General features: G+C 38.1%; 2 protein-coding genes across 2 annotated transcripts in view; one reads left to right on the top strand and one right to left on the bottom strand.

The window, feature by feature from the left end:
* The first annotated feature begins 2,238 nt into the window (after nt 1-2,238).
* Nucleotides 2,239-13,769, top strand: tmie (transmembrane inner ear). Its single transcript, XM_077518752.1, has 4 exons — nt 2,239-2,385; nt 6,486-6,603; nt 8,259-8,408; nt 13,218-13,769. Exons 1-4 carry the CDS (start codon nt 2,308-2,310, stop codon nt 13,472-13,474), a joined length of 603 nt encoding a protein of 200 aa, XP_077374878.1. The 5' UTR covers nt 2,239-2,307; the 3' UTR covers nt 13,475-13,769.
* A 4,509-nt stretch (nt 13,770-18,278) lies between these two features.
* The window catches only part of pth1r (parathyroid hormone 1 receptor), a 62,748-nt gene continuing 58,936 nt past the window's right edge, over nt 18,279-22,090 (bottom strand). The window contains exons 8-13 of the mRNA XM_077518601.1: nt 21,852-21,912; nt 21,584-21,650; nt 21,366-21,460; nt 20,355-20,496; nt 18,851-18,892; nt 18,279-18,778 (exon numbers count right to left, since the gene is read on the bottom strand). Coding sequence (XP_077374727.1) covers nt 18,398-18,778; nt 18,851-18,892; nt 20,355-20,496; nt 21,366-21,460; nt 21,584-21,650; nt 21,852-21,912 — 788 coding nt within the window. The 3' untranslated portion in view covers nt 18,279-18,397. The remainder of the gene's footprint in view (nt 18,779-18,850; nt 18,893-20,354; nt 20,497-21,365; nt 21,461-21,583; nt 21,651-21,851; nt 21,913-22,090) is intronic.

Below are 22,090 nucleotides of genomic sequence, written 5' to 3'. Positions count from 1 at the left end.
AGAAAACTAACAAAGTGACAAAATATGTTTGCTAACAGATAATCGGAAAGGCTAGCCTAGTAAGCCACACCCACTTTCTTGAAAGACAGACTAGAAAGAACTGCTATTTTCAAAACAAACCGTGCAATTACATTCATTTATTTGCTGTGACATATTCTTCGTGAGGAATGTCATTAATCGGTGGCGGAAGTCCATCAAAATGGCGCATGGGAGAGATGATAGTTTTTGTTTAGCATTAAATTCATTTTAAATGACCAGAAATTCAAATTGTTGTTATTAAAAACTCCAGCAGCTGATTGCACTGGAAGCATTTATTTCAAAAGTAGTGTATCAAGATATGGACTTAATGTGTGACTTAATATGTTCTATGCAGCCCCATTAATCTAAATACAATAGTCTGGTTAATAATTGCGTTAGTGGAATAATGAGTTAAGCAGCAAAATCCAGTATTTTTTATCAATATCAGAATGCCGTCATTTGGCCACTTATTGTCGAGTGAAAATGACATCGCAGTTGCTCAGGTTTCAGGTAACCAATCACAATTAAGCTTCGGCTTCTACCCGTCAGCCCTTCTTTCGGATGTCAATGTTGCAAATGATGTGATGTGATTGATGTAAACTGTAATGTGTCCGAAAGGAAAAAATGAATAAACTAAACTAAACAGCTCGGCTTCAGAAAAAAGATGAGTTGTGATTGGTCGTTGCCTGGGCCCTGAGCAACTGTGATGTCATCTTCAGTCGACAGCAAAATGCAAATGGAAAAATGGCCGACCCCTAAGATGGATAAAACAGCTGGATTTTGCTTCATAACTCATATTCCACAAATGTAATATTAATCAGAATGTCATGTTTAAACTAGTGAGGTCACATATAACATATTATTGTCAAGAAATGTTTACGGTTGACTTTCGCTTTAAAAATAAGTGGACAAACAATGACACTTACTTACCGTCACGAGAAGTGAAGCCACCAGCAGCCATTTTAACTTGCCACTTGCTAACACCACCTAACTTGAACAGGTTGATATCTCTGTGATGTTTTTACATTATTTTCTGTCTCTATTGCAAAAATGAGACCAACAAAGCTGGGAGAAGCGCTACATGCAAATTTCATCGGTTCGAATGCGATGTCATGATGTCGGCTGTATTTTTTTTCTCCAACCACGGCAACTACACAAGGTCAAACTACATCCCCAAATGACGTAACTTCTGCTCCTTGCTGATTGGTTCTTTATAATAACTTTTTGGTTTGGTTTGCCCCGCCTCAGAAATGCCCAGACTCACTCACGTTGATAGCGATGAGTCATGTTTCCAGGCTAGCGAAAGGCATATATGCCTAAAAAAAATAAATAAATAAATAAATGATGTTTGAACACAAACAATGCAGCAACATATTTATACGTTTAATATGACAGTACTCACAGTCATATATTGTTTGTTCTCTGCAAGGAGCTGAGACATCAATACTGCACAGACAAATGTCCATGTCTGTTTATACTGACCCCTGGTGGCCAAAACGGGTTTATTCTTTTTAAATCTATTTAATTATTTAATGATTGTAGTTTGTTTTTTTGTTTTTTTACAATTTTTAAAAGTTTTGGAACAGATCATTGACATTTCCATTCATTTCAATGGGGAATGATGACTTGAGTCACGAATGTGGTCATAGAACAGATTAAATTTGTACCTCAAGGCACCACTGTACATTTTTCGGTTCTAACTAGTAAGAGGTGTCAATTTAATGTACGCCATTTATTTATCTTAGCCGATGACACCCATATGAGGAAATAAACTTCATATAACCAGACTGATATCAATCATTATTATTAAACAACATTCACTGCAGTTGGACAGGCGGTGTTTATCTTACTCGTCTGCAGACCTGCGAGGTAATAAAGACCAGGATCCTCACTGCCATTGGGCTTCCATCACATTGTTACTGTTTGGCCCATCCACCCCCCCACCCCCAACACACGCACACACACGTGTGTACACTGTGTCCCTCGCAGGACAGACTGGCTGTAAAGCACACCAGCTCTATTAATTAATTAATGTGGCCCAACAAACTGCTGCCTTGGCTTCCTCGTGTGAACCAATGCGGCATCAGAACAGGGAAATGGCGGCAGATGACTGTGAGGGCGGGAGATAGCTACAATTAATCACCTGTGTGGGACGGTGGGGCGGGGGGGTGTTGGGAGGGGGGGGGCAGGTTCTGCTGTATTCTGGCGCCGGTGTGGTCATACAGCGAGGTGGGGAAAAGGAGACACGGGTGGGGTGCGAGGTTTAGTGGACGCCGGGAGGGGACCAGGATGGTCGGGGATGCGGTGGTCCTCCTGCTGCTGTCCCACTGCTTGTCCTGCGTCCTGACACAGATCCCAGACCCTGAGGTAAGACTATCTTCATCATCCTCATCTTCCTCCAACAGGTTATCGAACAAGCACACGTGTTGTTATGGTCTTTTTGGGATTATTGCTGTCAATGTGTTTACTGGCATTGATTGCCAGATCCATTAATTGACGGGTGGCTCATCCTCGGGTTGCTATTGATGAAAACAAGAAAACAAAACAAGTTTTACATAAACATTCCTTGCAGTCGTGCCCTCTGGGAAGATGACACTAAATGATAATTAAGATATATATATGTGTATATATATATATGTGTGTATATATATATATATATATATATATATATATATATATATATGAAGTCAATTCCTGGGCCAAACTGTTCCCAACATAAAACATTTTTGTACAGATCATAGTTGTTTTAATGCAACATACTGTACTTTTACGTGAGTATTTTTTATTACGAACACTACTTTTAATCCAAAGCTAACGACATCCAAATATCACAATACGATATTATCACGATATGAAGCTCACAATACGATAATTATGATATTCTAGGGAGGTTGGTGATATTTATAAAAGGTCACAATATTGTAAAAAAAAAAAAAAAAAAAAAGAGCTCATACTAAAAAAAGCACAATATTGTGCTTTTGTACATAACAGCAATACATATAAACAACCTCCAATCTCTAATAACATTTAATATTGAGGCACTTACTCACCTAATGCAAGCGCACATTGAGTTCCTCCACATATTGACTCGCTTCACAAGCATATTACGTTCCCCTTCATCTGACAATTAGTGCTTTTAAACATAGAAGGGCCAAAACATCCCTCATGAAAATAAAACAAAATAAAAAAAAACTAGCCACCAGAGGGTGCTAGAACTGCACAAATGGAAATCAACCTGACTTTTTTTTTTTTTAACAGATGTATAGCTTTTAAATATCATGAACATGACGACGACGATATTGTGGCAGTTTTAATATCACGATATTGCCGTTATCATTACATCCCTATTACTTGCACAATTAATTTTTAGATGACTGCCCATTGAGTCGTTTGACTTCATTTCACCAATCAAACTGAGCCCAACAGTCACATGACCACACAAGTCTCCGCTGCCCCACATGAGCAAAATGGCTAAAACATGTCAGAAACAACCCCTGCCTTCACATTCAATGTGTTTACCATACAGACTACAAAGAAAGCAGCCATCATGGGTATCCGAAAAATGTCTGCATTTGAAAGCATGAGAAATTAATCGTTTTTCTTTTGTATTGACATTCCTGCTCTGGTTAAAAAAATATCAATTACTCTACTGTCCTTTTTAAGGGCGACATGGCTCAGTGGTAGAGTGGCGGTCTCCCAACACTGAGGTTGTGGGTTCGATCTCTATCCCTTGTGACCATATCAAAGTGTCCTTGAGAGAGAGAGACTGAATCCTAATTTGCTCACTGGTCATCTCGCACACAAAATAAGACGAGGAAGAAAGAAAACAGTTGATCCTTGAGCTGCTCACTAAGCAGAACTCTCATAAGATATGCAACTTGCAAGTTTTGACGCCACTTGTGAGGCTTTATCAAAATTTGTGCCTTAAACAGATTTTTAAATAATTCTCATTTTCTTAACGTGGATACGTTTCCATTGTGCTAATCGTTTGCAGGCTGACTGCATCATACTGGGATTTTCATGCATGGTCTCGCTTTCGATTGTTTCCACCATGTGGAGCAAGCTCGAGGCTAATGAATGCTAATCCCGCCGCATGAAATTCTCCCTTGCAGGGAATGCAATTTAAATTTATATCACTGCCGTCAACGTTATTTAAGAGTCACGCTGAATCGGCTCATTAAGGCTAATTTGGCTAAAGGAAATGAGAAAGAGTGCCAATTCTTTGCTCTTCTATTCAAGTGTACTTGCGTACAATGAGTTTTTTTTTTTTTTTTTTTTTAGCATTGATTTATAAGAAGAAGTCACCAAACACCAGCCCTTGAAAACCATAATCAATGTTTTTAATATGATACATGTTTTGATGTGTTTTGTCGCATTTTCAGCTGTGAACTGACTTCGGCTGTGCACATTGAAGATCAATGTCAATCACAAATGAATCTGCTGTGGGACTTAAAAAAAAATAAAAGCTGCAGCTTAAACAAAGCGCCTTACATAAATCCAAAAATCCAAAGTGAACATACTGTAAAAGAGATGATTAAATTTAAAAATAACATAACGTTAAAAACAATACACCAAAATAAGGGCTCAGGTCTCGCGCTGTGTTGAACAGCAATGAGTTTTTTTAATTTTTTATATACAAATACAACTTTATTTATTGTGCTATTGTTATATTGGTCATTGTTGCATTTTATTATTTAAAAACATCTGGATATGTTTTACAGAGTGGTTGCAAAGAATATCCCAAATTATAATTTGTAATGATTTTCTGCATTGTGGATTATGTCTAAATGTAATATTTACACTCTCTTAACTTATTCACTCCCAGTCATTTTCACTGAAGCAGCAATTCGCATTAGAATATAGACAAGCTTCATCAGGATTCACATTCCTGTTGAAAACACTGTCAAAAACACTTTGTTGCAACATGGCCCTGGTTGATCTTTTATACACTGCTGCCACCTGCTGGTCGTTTTTTTTGTTGTTGTAATAACTACCATTGCTTTAAGCCATCTCTTCATGTCAGAAACTACATCAAAGCCTTCTTTATACGCTTGCATTAAAATTTTTTAAAAAAGCAAAATACAAAAACAAGAAACGTATAAATACGTTTTTGGGAGTAAAGGACAAAGCACAACTAAAACGTATTTACACGTCTTTGGCTTACAATGAGTTAATGATGACGTCAGTTCTATTGACAGTCATAGTGATGCAATGTTTGTTGCTACCAGTGTTTTTGTTTACTGTTTTCTAGCGCACCACCTAATAGCGTTAATGTATCAGTGACAGCAGCAAATGCAACAATTGAGCCTTGTATGATCTATTAGCCATCAAAGTACAGTACAACACAGTATAGAGTTTCAACCGAAACCTCCTGACATCGAATTGGGCAATCGATGCTAATGCTATTCTATACATCGATTGTAGCCAACCAGTATTATCCAATCTTCTTCCACTGATTCAGAAACATCAAATATTGCCTATTCCTCACCATTACATGCTATGTTTTTTTTTGTTTTTTGTTTTTAAAGAATCGATGCATCTCAAGCCAATTAGTCGGACCTTGTGGTGGTCAGCGCCGCTGGAACTCACTCACTCTGCCCCTGCTGAGCATCAGTAAGATGAAGAGCAGCAGCTTACTGCCTCATTCAAAGCCAAATAAGAACATGTGAAATACACACTGAATATTTTGCAACAGCATCATAGAACTAATATGTGAGAAAGGTAGTAACTGTAGAAAAGTGACGCATACCGTATGATGGGATGTTGTACACCTGATCTGCACGTTGTTGGTCGTCAATGTGTCAAATGGATCATGTCAAAACTGAAAAGATTGCAGAGCAGAATTAAGAGTGGTGCTGATGTGCAGATTTCTAATTGAGCAAAGAAGCGTGTGACGCCGCTGTGACTGCACTGATGAGACAAAGGTACTACAGATAATTGAGAATTGATTTAAAAAAGAACTTTTTTCAAGAATATTTCGAAAAATACTCCTAATTAAGCATTGAACATAATTTTATGGAAAGTATTTAAATCGGTTTTATTTCACTATACAAAAAACTTGGTTTTCTTCCTGGACTTCGTCTCTAAATTCATAAAATTGGTTCAGTAGTTCATGTGACTCTAAAATAATTTTCAAGAAACTTATAATTACCAACAAGCACCGCCATTTTTCCGCTATTTTGAGCAACTCTGCAATGAATTGGTCAGCAGAGCCTTTATTATGATGTCATTTTCAGTTGACAGCAAGTGGCAAAATGGCCGCCCCCTGAGATGGATAAAAACAGCTGGAACATACTGTATAATAAAGTTTTTGTAAAAGAAATGTTGCCAATAAAGACTCACTTATTTGAAAACCATAACAAAATTGTTAACATATGAACATGAGTCCTACTTTCATAGCAATGTCTTTAGCGGGTGATGAATAATATTTTGTTTTTATTTGCCTTGCCCTTTTCCCACCACCTCAGCTTTTACCCACGGACCCCCCAAAAAAGCCAGACCCCGTCACATCAGAGACTGTCGTGTTTTGGGGGCTGCGCTTATGGCAGGTCATCGGAATCTTCTCTGTGTTTGTTTTAGCAATTGGTAAGTCATGGTATTGACCATTATACTGCCCCCAGGTGGCCAAGGCCAGAAGGAGCAGCACAATGTTCACAGAATTGAAGCAAAAAAAAAAAAAGGCAAAACTGACTAATTACTTTATTTTCTATGTAATCATGTCTTCTGTATGTTTTCTGAAGTTGTTTTTAAATGACATTGTTATGTACGGAAGCGTAGAGCTGCCAATGTGGAGTAAACATTTCTGGCTGGCAAGTATGTTCGAACGTATTGAAATATGTTCAAACATACTCGCAAATATGTTCGAAGATACTCGCAAATATCTTCGAACGTAGTCGCAAATACGTTCGAACATACTCGCAAATATGTTCGAACATACGCGCAAATACGTTCGAACATACTTGCAAATATGTTCGAACATACTCGCAAATATGTTCAAACGTATTGAAATAATGTTCGAACATACAAATACGTTCAAACATACTCGCAAATACGTTACATGCTACATGCTACAAAGTTAGCATACCTTCCCATAATGGCACGGGGTATTCACAAGCGTAATACCCCATTGCATTATGGGGCGAAAAATGACGACCCTAAATCATGCATGGCAGACATAATAAATTGTAAAAGTTATGAATAAACACTGTTTTTTGTCTACTTAATTTTCTAATGAATTGTTAATGTGGCCCAAATGTCTAAAAAATGGGGTTTTGTTTTCACTTGCACATGCGCAAATAATACCCCGTGGCATTATGGGAAGGTATGCTAACTTTGTAGCATGTAGCCTACAAGTACGTTTGAACATATTTGCGAGTATGTTCGAACGTATTTGCGAGTATGTTCGAACATACTCGTCAGCCAAAAATGTTTACTCCACAGTGGCAGCTCTACGCTTCCGTAGTTATGCAATGTGCTGGCATCACGAGACTTTTTCACACCATGTGTGTGCCAGGTGGTGACGCGACACCAACACGAGCTCAAACAGCAAACTTATTCAATGAAGTCGTACGTAGGCGTGAATGTGTTTACCACTCTCACGCTGCACAAAATGATGTCATTGGACACAAAAACGACACATTTACGCCACTCGAATTCCAAGAATGACCTGTTCTTGGAATGAAACTTCGCAGCCAGAAGCGAACTCTCCTGAGAGATTGCGTGATTGCCGCTATTAGCCTTCTTTCACGAAACAATTAATTACCACCTTTGTTAGAATGTAACCAAAATTTGACAAAATGTACTCACAAAGCGATTTAGCTTTATTTAGCTTAGCTCATTATGTTGTGATTGTGTGACAGTTTTCTAAAAGTGCCCCAAAAATATTATTCTCAACTAGTACTTAAAGCCTCTGGTGGCTGGAATGAATCCCGAGTCACCACAGTGCTTTCCACTCTGCCACGAGAGGTGCTAAGTGCTAACCACCAGCTAGCTTGCAAGCTAACAGACTTCTGGGTCTATTCTTTCTTGGTGAGCACGAGACATGAAGTGGGCTCAAATCCTCACTTGGGACTTTGAAAAAAACAACACTGTTTTGTAAATTGTGGTACCCAGGGACAATGTGTTTTCGTGGTAGAGGAATGGTTAGCTAGCTAGCTAACTGAAATGCTATATCTTCATATTCCAATCACTGAATTTATTGATCAAACTTCTGACCAAAAACCTTTTTCTGCTCTCTCTAGTGATCACGCTGTGTTGTATTTTCAAATGTCGAATCCCAAGGACCAAAAAGGAAATCGAAGCGCGTCATGCTCAGCGGCAGGCCGCCAAGAAATATGCCAACACGTTGGAGACGGTGCCACCTCTTAACGAGCTGACAGAGGTGCCGGGATGTAAGTTGCTTCGAGCTTTCGCACTTCTCTTACTTCTTTCATACTGTACTCCCTTTTCTTTCCTTTCACTCTCCTTCTTGTTTCCTTTTCCTTTCTATTTGCTGTTGTATCCAGCTGTACCCGACGCGTCTGCCGTCCAGACGCTCTCTGAGCAGGTCCAAGCCGAGAGTCGTACCGACAGTCAGCCGTCCCTCGTCGGCGTCGCTGAGCAGCAGGGCGCCTCGCTTACTTTGCCGGAGACGGTGTGATCTTCTTCTTCTTCTTTCTTCTTCTTTCTTCTTTCTTCTTTCTTCTTTCTTCTTCTACTTCTTCCTTCTTCTTCTTCTTCTTCTACTTCTTCCTTCTTCTTCTTCTTCTTCTTCCTTCTTCTTCTTCTTCTTCTTCTTCTTCTTCTTCTTCTTCTTCCTTCTTCTTCTTCTTCGACTTCTTCTTCTTCTTCTTCTTCTTCTTCCTCCTTCTTCTTCTACTTCTGACTTCTTCTTCTTCCTTCTTCTTCTTCCTCCTCCTCTTCCTCCTTGTCTTCCTTTGTCTATTAACAAAGCTTCTCAGTTTGACGCGGGTGGGAAAATGGCATCCAAAGCAATTATCTTTTATTGTTTGTATTTAACTGTATTAAACTGCAACATTTAAATGTACTAGATTTGCCAGTATGTTGGCCAAATGTGTTTGGCTCGTTCTAGTAGTGCTACCACGTTAGTGGTTAGGATAAGTGTACCCTTATAAAGTGTTTATAAACACAATAAGGTGGGAATATTGTGAAAAATGTACTTTTTTTTTTTGTCGCTTGTTTACAAATAGTTTGGTTTCTGGATTAAGTCTTTTATTAGCTTTCCATGAACGTGTCTGTGAGCGAGGCGTTGTGAATTTAGATTATTTTTTTTATTTTTTATTTTTTTTTTGGACAGAAAGTGAACAAGAGAGAGGCAATGACCTAATACAGCCCAATGTTGATTTAATTGACAGCCATAATTTGACAACTTGGTGGAGTGCTGCCTCAATGAGAGAAAATAGCAACCATGCATTTACTTTTTGGGGACTCGCTTATTTCATCAAATTTTTTGGCTGTTTGAGAACAGGCAGCCACTCGCCTAGTCACAACGCCCAAGCTCCGCCCCCAGTCATCACAGTAGTGAATGCTCAGCGGCCTTTTTGAAATTAACCTAAAAATTACTTCTGTAAATGTTTTCGTGAAAAAAAAACATAAATATGAAAAACTTTATTATAGATTTTTGTGTGTGTATTTTACATTCATGCTAATTTAACCATCATAGTAGTGACATATCAGTATGTTTTTACCCCCTCCCTCCATCTTCATGTCTCCTTTTTTTCCCCATCTAAGAAATTTGGGGCGCTACTTGAGCGGACCGCCAGACTTCCCGTTCTGTCTCACTCTGTCTGTCACTGTTATTTGTCATGTTTTTGGATAGGTTGCGACTCTGAAGACAAATTCCTTGTGTTGTTTTAAATACTTATCGAATAATTCTGATTCTTATTTATGTTCAATATTATCCTCTTCTGCTTTGCTGATTGGCTGGGAGCTGTCACATGGCTCTGCTGCTTCACACGGGCGTTTGTTGTAGCACAAGTTCAAGTTACCAAATATACTGTTGTTGCTTGCCGTAAGTAATTTATGAATGCTTGCCAAATAGTGAGCCCATCTTTGTGCCAGTTATCATTGTCCACTGTAAACAATTTTCTGAATAGTTGTCCTTGACAAATAGTGAGCATGAAAGGCGACAAGGGTTATTTTTAAGTATCATTTAGTATTGTTTTTGTATGATAAACGTATTGTATGACATACCCACTTTCACTCAAAACACACATTTAACCAGTGTTCGCATGACAAAAAAAATGTGATAGCACAGAAATGAAACATGATCACATTGTGGCGATGCTGCATGCAGCTGGCGCATGGTCGTGCACTTACAAATAAATCCGGTTATTCACACTTTCCTCTTGTGCCATTCAATATGATCAATACTGCCCTTACGTGTGTGGGTGTGTGTGTGTCGTGAGTGTGCTGTGTGCGGGTTCAAATCACACCGTGACAATTTGACAAATGAGGATTGGAGCATGTCTTCTCCACTTCTACTCCCCCCCCAAAAAAAGAGTGAGATTCACGATGCTAGGATAGGATTTGGAACTACACTAATGTCGGGTTTTTAGCCCTACTGGAAGCTTCTGACATTTGTATTGTATTTGTCCTTTGGCTTGTCAGCCTTTTGTTTGTTTGTTGGTGTAGTCACGCCATCCGTCATGTTTACTTTGTGACCACAGAAAAAGACACCAACGATCCACTGGGCCTTCATTGGAATCTTCCCTCGGGGGAAAGTGCCCTGTAAAATGTGTCTTAAAAAAGAACTGAGTGATACATTATTCAAAAGAAGAAATGTAGATTTTTTTTTTATTTCAGATCTCCAGTGCCAGTCAGTGAACTCTCATTAATATTTGAAAGGTCATTGTGACATTTTGTCATTTGCAGAAAACGGTGTGTAGTTGCAAAAACATTTAAATCTTTAGTCTCAGCAAAAGAGACCACAAAGGATTATCTATCTATCTATCTATCTATCTATCTATCTATCTATCTATCTATCTATCTATCTATCTATCATTTCCATTGAATTCAATAAAAGTTTAATGCCTGTTTATTTATTTTGTATTTATTTATTTTTTTTGTATGTTGAGTTTGTTTGATTTGATTTATTTGTATCAGGGACAGTACACATTAATAAACATTTCAGTAAGTATGCCAGAGTTAGCCAAAAGGCTTTTTTTTTTTCTTTTTTTTTTTTATCTGCAGTGCCGGGACAGATCGTAAATGTCACCCTAGTAAAAATAAATAAATAATAATAATACAATAAATAAAATGCAAAACAATAGCAACACATTCACGAAAATACTATTAAGTTAAAATTACATTTTAATAACAAAAGCATTACATTTACTAAAATGTAAATTTAAAACAAGGGATTAAAAACATACAGGAAACATTAGTGCTGACATTTCTGATTATAAATTAACCTTTTTTTTTTTTTTTTTTAATTCAAGCTTAAATGAAATATATGTGTTTAGCTTTCGGATGTCAACGGCAGTCAGGTTCCACTCGGTAGCAGTTCGACCAAAAGCACTTTTCCTAAACGGAACAATCCAGTCTCGCATCGCTGCACCGCTGGTTCTGCAAGGGTCGGTTGTTCGAATGTTGATAAATTGGCGGAGAGGACGGGACGATAGATCATGAATGCATTTTTTTTTTTTTAGTGCTTGAAGATATTTGTCTCCATTCGTATAACATCGACATAGTCTCGGCCAGTGACCTTGTCCTCGCGTGCTTGTCAAATAATGACCGTTAGATTTTGTGTTCCACTTCAAAGGATCCAATCACGGGGATAAAAAGAGTGTGCTCATTAGATCACAGGACAGATGCGCCTTCATTACTGTCGTACATTTCGGTGCTCCATCATTCAAACTGGAGATGTAATAAATACATAAATAAATAAAACCTCATTAAAATAAGCTTAATACGATTCGAGTCATTCAGACAGGATTTTCCTCTATAGTTGGACCTAAAGATTTATAATTGGGAGAAACCAAAACTTCTGTGATATCTAGTTTGATAGCTAGCTAGATACAGTAGTTAGCTATCTACACTAGCTAGCTACTGTAGCTAGCTAACTAGCTAGCCTAGCTAGCCTAGATAGATAGATAGATACTGTAGATAGATAGAGAGATAGATAGATAGATAGATAGATAGATAGATAGATATAACCCCCGTAAGGCTGTCTGTTTTGAATTCAACTAAAAGCTTACCGGAACATTTACACACTTCTCATGTCAAAGGGTCAAAGATGTACATTTCAGGATTCAATCCAAAACTTTGAGGCAAATATCACCTACACCTTTGATGTAAATTCTAAAATATCAGCGGATGACCGGTATTGAAAAAAATAAAATAAAATAAATATACATTACTAAATGATGTGTTTTCCAAACTACATTAGCTAGGAGGAACAGATTTTCAAAATGACAAAGCGCATGCACAAATAATACCTCGTGGCATGATGGGAAGGTATGCTAACTTTGTAGCATGTAGCCTACAAGTACGTTCGAACATATTTGGGAGTATGTTCAAACATATTTGCGAGTATGTTTGAACATATTTGGGAGTATGTTCGAACGTATGTACGAGTATGTTCGAACGTATGTGCGAGTATGTTTGAACGTATTTGTGAATATGTTTGAACGTATTTGTGAATATGTTTGAACGTATTTACGAGTATGTTTGAACGTATTTGCGACTGTTCGAACATATTTGCGAGTATTTTCCAACATATTTCAATACATTAGAACACATTTGCGAGTATGTTGAAACATATTTGCGAGTATGTTCGAACATATTTGTGAGTATGTTTGAACATACTCGCCAGCCAAAAATGTTTACTCTACATTGGCAGCTCTAGGCTTCCATAATAAATCGCTATAACAACAGTATAATTGACTTACACATGGGACCTGGTAATTTTGGCAAAATTGTCCCAGCCAAAACAGGTCAACCTTCCATTAGCACAACAAATATGTTAGCTCAGCTGACCTTGTCCTCATATAACCTACAGGTACTTATAAAATAATGACCCTTACATTTTGTCCTCCACTGCAAAAGGATCACATCGGAGGCGTAATCGGAGCGAACTCATTAGATCACACACTCGACAGATGCGCCTTCATCACATGCTTCCTGCGGAAGCAGACTTCATTTCAGCCCACAATACAAGCATCTGCGTCTCTTTATTGTCTGTCTGTCTCGCCACGCAGCTGCCAAAGCGGAGGACAAGGAGAAGGAAGACGCGCAGGCCGTGGCCACCGTCTCGGGGAAAGTGGACGCCGACCGAGGTGAGAGGAAGAGCAAGGAGGCGAGGAGGGAAGGAGCAAAGGGTGCCAAAGGCGAAGAGAGGACGCAGAAGAAGGCGGCGACGGCCGACAAGGAAGGAGGCGGCGAAGGAAAAGGAAGAAAAACGGCGGAGAAGGGAGAGAGAGGAGCTAAAGGAGGCGGCAAAAAAGCTCCAAAGTGACTTCATGACAACAATGCAGTGGTCAAACCGAAAGCAAATTGAGCTATTCTCAATTCTTAGCATTATGCTATGAAGTGACGTTTTGCCTCACGTCTCGCAGGAGTTTGAGTGGAACTGTTTTTATTAGCATATCAGGCCACAACGAAGAAGAGGAGGGGCTTCCCTCTTTTGCTGTACGAACTAGCCAATCACAATCAGGTGGCCTGTGGTTGTGGTAAAACTTGGCTAGTTGGTATTGCAATCTTGGTTCACAGTTCAACAGCTGTAAACAAGTAAATATACAGTACTTACCAGATATGCCGACTTCCTTGCTCATTTATTGTCGAGGCTTATCTTCTTTTTTTGGCTTCGTCCTGCCCGATATTGGAAACTAGCATAAGAATTTGTTCCACTAACTCAAAATCATTTGCATCGCAGCTTTCTCCATTAAAATAAATGGACATGCCAATAATTTGCACTAACCCAAAATAAAATAAAATAAAATACAAATTGTCCAAGTATTTTTAATAAGAAAAATATGTACTGTAACACACTTTCTTCATTACGAAAAAAAAACTTCTCCTATGTTACCTGAACAGTTTTAAGTTGCAATAACACCATGCGCCGCTAGATGGCAGACATCACTAAATATATTTCATGTTTTCTATTCAACTGGGATAGGTGAGGGAGCATCAGATTCCGCTCCACTGTGAATTTCAAACTTGGAAACACTTCACTGATGCACAATCACCAGTAGATGGCATCTATGCTCCAGTTTTGACATGAGATCAGCAGTTTGTGAGTCCACTTGGAGAAACGGCTGCATTTTGTGCAACCTACTTTTTTTTCCTCCCCTTGCTGATAATAAAAGAACAGGCAGAATCAAAGTTTTTCCCTGGTGAAAAGGGGGAGAGTATTTTTCATCTTTCATTTATATAAGTTTATTTAAAAGACAATGTGCAGTAACACTGAAAAGATGGCTGCACCAGATTTAGCACTATGCTCATTTCCATCTGTAGTCCTCACATATGTAATCATTGAACACAATATAGGCCTACAGTGGGTCCTGAAAATCGCTCTAAAATGGCTGACAGTGAATAACATTTAGTTGCACTTCTGTTCATCTCCATGATTTATTTTGTGGCATTTTGAAGTCACTCAAGTTAATGGTGATTTTTTCCATCATGGAGACGGAACTTTTTTGCACACAAATCACAATCAAAGTTTCCTGTTCAGCAGCTGATTAAGGCAAACATTCAACAAACTAACTTTTACAAACTTCTATGATTTCAAATTTTAGAGGACATCATTCATATCCATTTCCCAGTACACATACACAGACACACACAAAGAAATTTAGCAAAATACCTGAAAAAAAAAAAAAAAAAATCCTAACTGTGAGTGCAAAGTTGGTCACCGGATATTTGCTGCCACCATCTAGTGCCGCTTCTTTTGTCTGATTACACTCAAATAAATACAGTCTCAGGAAACAGTAAACTAACACGTTTATTGTCTTACTCACAAGCCACATTTTACACACAAATATGTACACTGGGCCTCTCATCTCCATGGCGACAAGCTCCAAAAAAAAGACAACAAGACACAAGTTTTATACTTCCATAAACTTTTAACTTCATATGCTTACTGGCCGCCAAACACAACCATTTGACATGATACAATCAAAACAGAGGACTTTATATTTATTCTAATAATAATAACAATAATATCGATAGCGATAAAGTGCTCAAATACCATCTTGTTCTTTAGATGTTTATTTTTTATTAGCAAAAGTCTATAGCCACGACATTTTAATTACAGATGTCTAGACGGTTGATTTCGCCTCCGATAAAGTGAGAAGCAGATTGCATCTGAACAACAGTAGCTCACACTAAAATAAAGAAGATTAAGAAGGAACGGATTTGGAATGTGGCGGAAATGGAAAACATTTGGAGCTTAAAGTAAAAAAAAAAAAAAAAAAAAAAAAAGGTTGAATAAACATAAGTTTTCACTAAAATTTAGTTGTAAATTGTATTTTAAATTAACACATTATTATAATTTGATTATTTATCATCTACATGATATTTTTTTTCCCAAAGCAAAACCTTTTAATCCCAAATCATGTCAGTTTCCATCTACAGTGGAACCTCTAAAGTCAAACAACACTGAAGTTCAACCCAAATATGTGTTAAAAATACACTCAACATTTTTCATAAGCTACAGATGTCATTTTTAGAGTTTACAACAAAATACACCTCTAAAATTGAATGTGTCTCAAGTCGAATGCCACTAAAGATGTACATTTTAGTTAAAACAAACTTGATAAAAAAAAAAAAAAACACTTCCAAATTTGAACATTTCAGCATTTAATATTTTCACAAAAAAATACACCTCGGCTGAGGTTGTTTTTTTTTTTACAATTAAAAGCCCCACCAAATTTTTTGGGGAAAATACATCAATCCCTTTTGGAGTTAAATCGACATTTATGCAATAAAATAAAATAAAAATGCCACAGAGATCATCGTTGATTTGTGTTCTAAATTAGAGGTTCCACTGTAATTGCATTACTTTTAATTGCACAAAACTCCACTAAACTCTGTCGAGAACATCTTTCATGTTCAACTCCTGAAGTTGAGGTTGGTCGCCTGAAGCCATGACTGCTCCTCACATCTCGTTTTGCTCCCCGGAGGGTGACGACGTGCTCCTCACAATCGCTCTACTAATGAGGAAAAAAAACAAAACAAAAAAACGCCAGCGCCGTCCCAACTGTCCAAAAACAGTGCAAAGACCGCTCGGCAGAAATATGCGGTCGCTTCTGTTCTTCTATTGGAAAAACACACTTGAGGGCTTGTTTTGCTGCAAAAATGAAACTTTTTGGTCACCCAATCATCCATTTTCTATAGTGCTGGTCCTGCTTATCGCAAATGACTTGAGTTGAAGTGGACTTACTAACCACTAGGGCAACGTGCTGCCCAATGTTTAAAAAAATAATAATAATAATTCAACTCTGAGTATGGAATGAGGAATTTTTAAAAAGCTGTTTTTTTATACACAGTACACATTATCAAATATCACCAAAACAACCAAAATATACATACAAAAAACACTTATTTGTATGGAAGTGTGTAATTGCCAACATGGAGTAAACATGACTGGCAAATATTAAACGTATTTGCAAATCTGCTTGAAAGTTCTTGTAGGCTAAATACTAAAAACCTGGCATTTAAAAAAAAAAAACATTTAAATACTATTTAAACATTTTTAACATCAAAAACATTTTTGACTGGAAAATATGTTCAAAGTTCATATTTAAATACGTTAGGATTATTTAAATTATTATTATTATTTAAATATGTTATTGTTCAAACATATTTGCAAGTACGTTCAAAAGTACTTGTCGGCTAAATTATAAAATACATTTGCATTTTTTTCCCATAATGCCATGGGGTAATGACTTGCGCATGCACAAGTTATATTATTTTTTTTTTTAATTTTTTAGCATTTGACCTACATTATACAAATACGAACATTTCTGTTCAGAACTTTTCCACCATATTGCCACTAAGTATACGTGAATAAATACCGCCCCCCCCCCCCCCCCCCCCATGGCATTATGAAAAAACAAACAAACAAACAAAAAAACAACTATTTTTTATTTTTTTTTAGCTTTTTGTCATGACTCTGTTTTGTCTGGGTTTTTTTTTTTGGGGGGGGGGGTCAAGGATTATGTTCAGGTCATGACTGTGTGGTCAAGTGTCTGTTTTGAACTGATGTAATCAGCATGTAAGCGGCATCATCTAGTTTAAACCGGTAAGAAGCTACGTGAAGTCAGGAGCTATGTGATGTCAGGAATCTTTAATCTCTTTATCTGGTCAGTAGCCAATCAGAGAAATCCATGTCAGTCCTGTTAGCCACATGTCTGGCCACAGCCAATCTGATCCATTTGCTGTCTATATAAGCCTGTCAGAGAAGTTTGTGTTTTTGTCGGATTATTACTTCTGTACCCCTGTGCACCTCCACAGTCCAAGTTAGCTTAGCGTCTCTTGATTCTTGATACATTCTTGTTGTTTATGGTCTAGTCAAGTTAGTTCCTCGCCTCTCGATGTATAAAGAGTTAAAATCTTATTTGTGTCTGCGTTTTTGGGATCCAATTCCAGAGCCAAAAACATTTAGCTTACAAGTACTTTTGAATGTACTTGTAAATATGTTTGAACAATAACATATTTAAATACTTTAGTTTTTTACGTCCAAACGGATTTAAATACAAACTTCAAACATGTTTTCCAGTCCAAAATGTTTTTGATGTTAGAAATGTATTAAATACGGGTGCATTGAAATACGTTCGAACGTCTTTTCCAGCCAAAAAAATGTTAACTCCGGCAGTTCCACGCTTCCGTAAATTTACAACAATATTAGCTCACAATTTGAATGGCATTTGTAAACATTGTGACTTGTATGTACAACATCAAAGCAGCATATATAGCACTGGATCAGCTTGATAGAAAAACATTTGCACATGACACATAGAGACACTTTCGGAGGTTCTCCAATGATGCCATACACAAACAAACAAAAAAAAATATCAAAAAGCACCGGAAACATTCAATTAATTAGCATGAAATGGGTGGAAAACTTCATAAATGCTTGAATGTCTCATGAAAAAAAAAAAAAAAAAAGTTGAAAAATCAAACGCGTCTGTGACCTGAGTGCCTTCCCTTTAACACTGATGAGGACTTTTTACAATACAAATTTTTTCAAAAGAAATCTCGACGCATGTCCATGAGATTGATTAAGGCCGTTTCCTGGCAACTCCCCAAAATAGAATTGAATGTAAAAACTAAAAAAAAAAAAAAGATGGCAGTGGATGAAGTGAAATGAAATAATAATGAAAAAAAAGAGCCAGTTTTAAGACTGTTGCACATTCACTGTGTCTCGTCTTGGACCGGGTCACATGACCGTCTCCCGCTCCTCCTCCACCGCCGCCGCCACGGGCGAAGGCTTCTCCTCCTCGGCCTCCTCGCACGCCGGCGCGGCGCGGCGCTCCTCGGCTTGCTCGTGGACCCCCTGGCCCGACGACGGCGGCGCCGAGCACTCGGACGCGGAGCCGTTCTTGATGTAGCCCGGCAGGTTGCGGTGGCCGTTGGCCGGCGCCTGGCCCAGCCGGGTGGCGAGGTGGAGGGCGTGCGGCGCCCGGGCGGTCACGTTGGTGACGCTGGTGTGCGACACCATGGGGCCGTAGCTGTACGCGTTGCTGCCGCTGCGCGCCTTCCGCTTGAAGTCCAGCGCCAGGCTCCGACGGCTCCACGACTTCTTGATCTCCGCTTGTACCTTTCAACGCAACGTGCTGCATTTAGAGGCATTCGGGGAATTTGGCAGGAGACGTTTAGTTGGTATAATTACCTCTCCGTTGCAAAAGCAGTATATGATCGCGACAAGGAAGCCCTGCATCAGAAAGAAAATGCTTATGTTTTTTTGTTTTTTGTTTTTTTTTACAAAAATCCCAAGGAACACCATCAAGTCCAGTTCGGTTACTTTTACCCTAGGTGAGGTTAACTCAACTCACCTCAACTCAACTTTATTTATAAATCACTTTAAGAACAGGCGTTGCTGTATACAAAGTGCGGTACATAAACATCAGTTTTGCAGTAAACAAGAACAAAGCAAACATTTTGAAGTGTGAATACAGGGTTTTGTTTTTTTGTTTTTTTACAAGTAAATACATTATACATCAGTGAATAAATAAGAAAGGAAAAACAGTGTTTTTGTGTTAGTCTACTGAGGGCCCAAGAGCTTATTAGAGCTGCATAATAATACAAAAATATGAGAGCAGCATCCAATACGTATACACATTCATTTTCTTCTACAACTTCCTCTTTCTGTTTTTTTTTTTTGTTGTTGTAATTTTTCATACATTTTCATTTTTCATAACATACATTTTCAGACTTTTCTGCCTTTCTGTCATATTTGTGACATTTTTGGCAATTTTATGGACATATGGTCATTTTATGCCTTTTTCTTCCTTTTTTGGACATTTTATGGCAATTTTTGGACAGTTTTTATGCGTTTATTTAATCAATTTCCTTTAGGGGGGGCAATTTTGTGTACATTTTTTTGGGTAATTTGAGGGATTTCTTTTGTTTTTGGGATATCGTATGATTGCTTTTTGAACATTTTCTTTTCTGCCTTTTTTTTTTAATTCAATTCTATGACTTTTTTTTGGCAATTTAAGGACACTTCTGCTTTTCCTCTTCATTTTTGGACATTTTATGGTCACTTTTTGGACATTTTTATGTAATTGTAAAGACTTTTTCATCAACAGGGCTGTCTCAGAAAATTAGAATATTGTAAAAAAGTGCATTATTTTCTGTAATGTAATTAAATAAGCAAAAATGACATACATTCTGGATTCATTACAAATCAACTGAAATATTGCAAGCCTTTTATTATTTTAATATTGCTGATTATGGCTTACAGCTTAAGAAAACTCAAGTATCCCATCTCAAAATATTAGAATATTTCCTCAGACCAAGTAAAAAAAAAAAAAGCCATAATCAGCAATATTAAAACAATTTTCGGTGCCTAATTCTAAAGTCATGAAATACTCAGTTAAGAGGAACGGTTCATTATATTGTTTAATGAAACATATTAAAATCTGTCCCACAGTGTCTCAGACACTTTAAGGTGTACAGTAATGTGATTTTTTTTATATGCAATATTTAACTTGGCATAACATGATTCTCTTGTGAACAATCTACGTCCATATTTTTTTCTTTTCTTTTTTTTTTTTTACAATACCGGAAATCCCCCCCCCCCCCCCCCCCCCCCAAGTGTGGTTAGAGGGTACTTGTCTGACTTATTGGGGTATTTTTGTGGCTTTCTTCACATTTTGTGGGGAGCGCCGTACCTGGAAAGAGTTGAAGAGCATCTCGTAATGCATCTGAATCTGCCAAGGGATGCCGGAAACTTCCGTGTAGGGCATAGCGTTGAATATGATGTAATGCACGCCAAACAACGGCATCAGCACCAGCGTGGACTTTAGCAGTTTTCTGGAATGGGAGGAAAATGTCAGTAAACGACAAAAACAAAACAATTTGAATAACATCGCTCGATTTTTTTGTCGATTATGGATGATTGGGTCGAGGCTCTAGAGTGTTTAGGCTGTGCCAAGCTGGACCAAGCTACTGATGTTCAGTTTTGATTTACGCTATCAGATTTAACAATTGCATCCCGAACCTTAATCTTAAATCGAACTAACGTAAATCCTACTTTATCAGCAACCCAAATTCTTTGTGAAACGTTTTAGGGAAAATATGACAGCGGAAAATTTTTATCTTTTCGGGATAGAATGTGCAATATGGCGTTCCACAGGGTTCAATTGTGGGGCTTCTGCTATTTTTTAAGTAAATAAAATTGAATTGAGCTTAAAGGGGAGGTTTAAAAAAAACAAACCAAAAAAAACAAACAACATTATCACTAGGGGTGGGATGATACGGGTAAACCACGATTCGATACTGTGACGATATTTGGCTCACGATATCGATAATATCACGATACCCGATATCTACGATTTTTGATATAGTGTCAAATTTTTTTTAGCAATATATCACGATATGTGACTGAAAAAGCCAACAAATGCCCATAAAAAGGAAAATGTCTAATAATGCATTTATTCAATGCCAAAACTTTGTACAGTGTACAAAGTTCTGCATAGTGCCTGACTGCCTCTCAGCCTTTTCACTGTAAACATTGTAAAGTGAGACAAATTAAAGTGCATAAACATTTATAACATAACACTGCACAACTGGACACAATATATCGATATCTACCGTCAGTGTATCGATAATTTATTGCAACAGAGAGCACAATGATATATTGCGATATCGATTTTTTTCTCCCACCCCTAATTATCACATACCTGTACTGCTGTCTCGTGTCGCATCTTCCCGCATTGGTCTCCCGTAACTTGGTTGCTAGGACTCTGATGATGTTTAAAAATAAGACAAAATTGACCTGCCAAAAGGTAAACACATAACGAGAGGGTGTGATTCCCACAAGCTGTAATACAGCCGGTGCAAGCGATTTTCTTCACAGCAGGGTTGGGGGGGGCACAACCAATGGAAAGTGTGCACTTACCACCACAGCTGCAAGTATAGGCACTTGATAAATCCATTTCAAATTGCCCGCACTTAAGTCCCAGCACCTGTGACAAGACAAACAACAAAAGTAAGAAAAGAGTTAGATAAATAATGTGATCCAAGATGAGCAACATACAATCCAGAGAAGAGGATCTTCTCCATCTCGATTTTACAATCCGTTGAAAACAAGTCAACTGAAGTTTACGCGTCGGCTCCATTTTGTTCACTTGAGTGAATGATGTAGATAAAAAGCAATCTGCGCTCACTCTGTGTCCGCAAACGTGGCCCTCACTGTCGCCCAAACGCTCACAAACATGGCTGGCACACCTGCAAAATCAAATATTCAAATTATTAGGAATGAAAAGCCGAGCATGAGGACACCCGCTCTGTTGTTCTTCCCCGACGAAGACGGGCCAACGCGACATCCACATTGTATGCGCTGTGCTTATGTCATTAATACGCACAGTGTGTACAATGCAGGTGCTGCGAAGCCCATTTTGAAGGC

The sequence above is a fragment of the Festucalex cinctus genome, chromosome 1 (genome assembly GCF_051991245.1).
Source record: "Festucalex cinctus isolate MCC-2025b chromosome 1, RoL_Fcin_1.0, whole genome shotgun sequence".
NCBI classification, from domain to species: domain Eukaryota; kingdom Metazoa; phylum Chordata; class Actinopteri; order Syngnathiformes; family Syngnathidae; genus Festucalex; species Festucalex cinctus.
The sequence above is the reverse complement of the archived record's forward strand: the minus strand, read 5'-3'. Positions and strand labels throughout refer to the sequence as shown.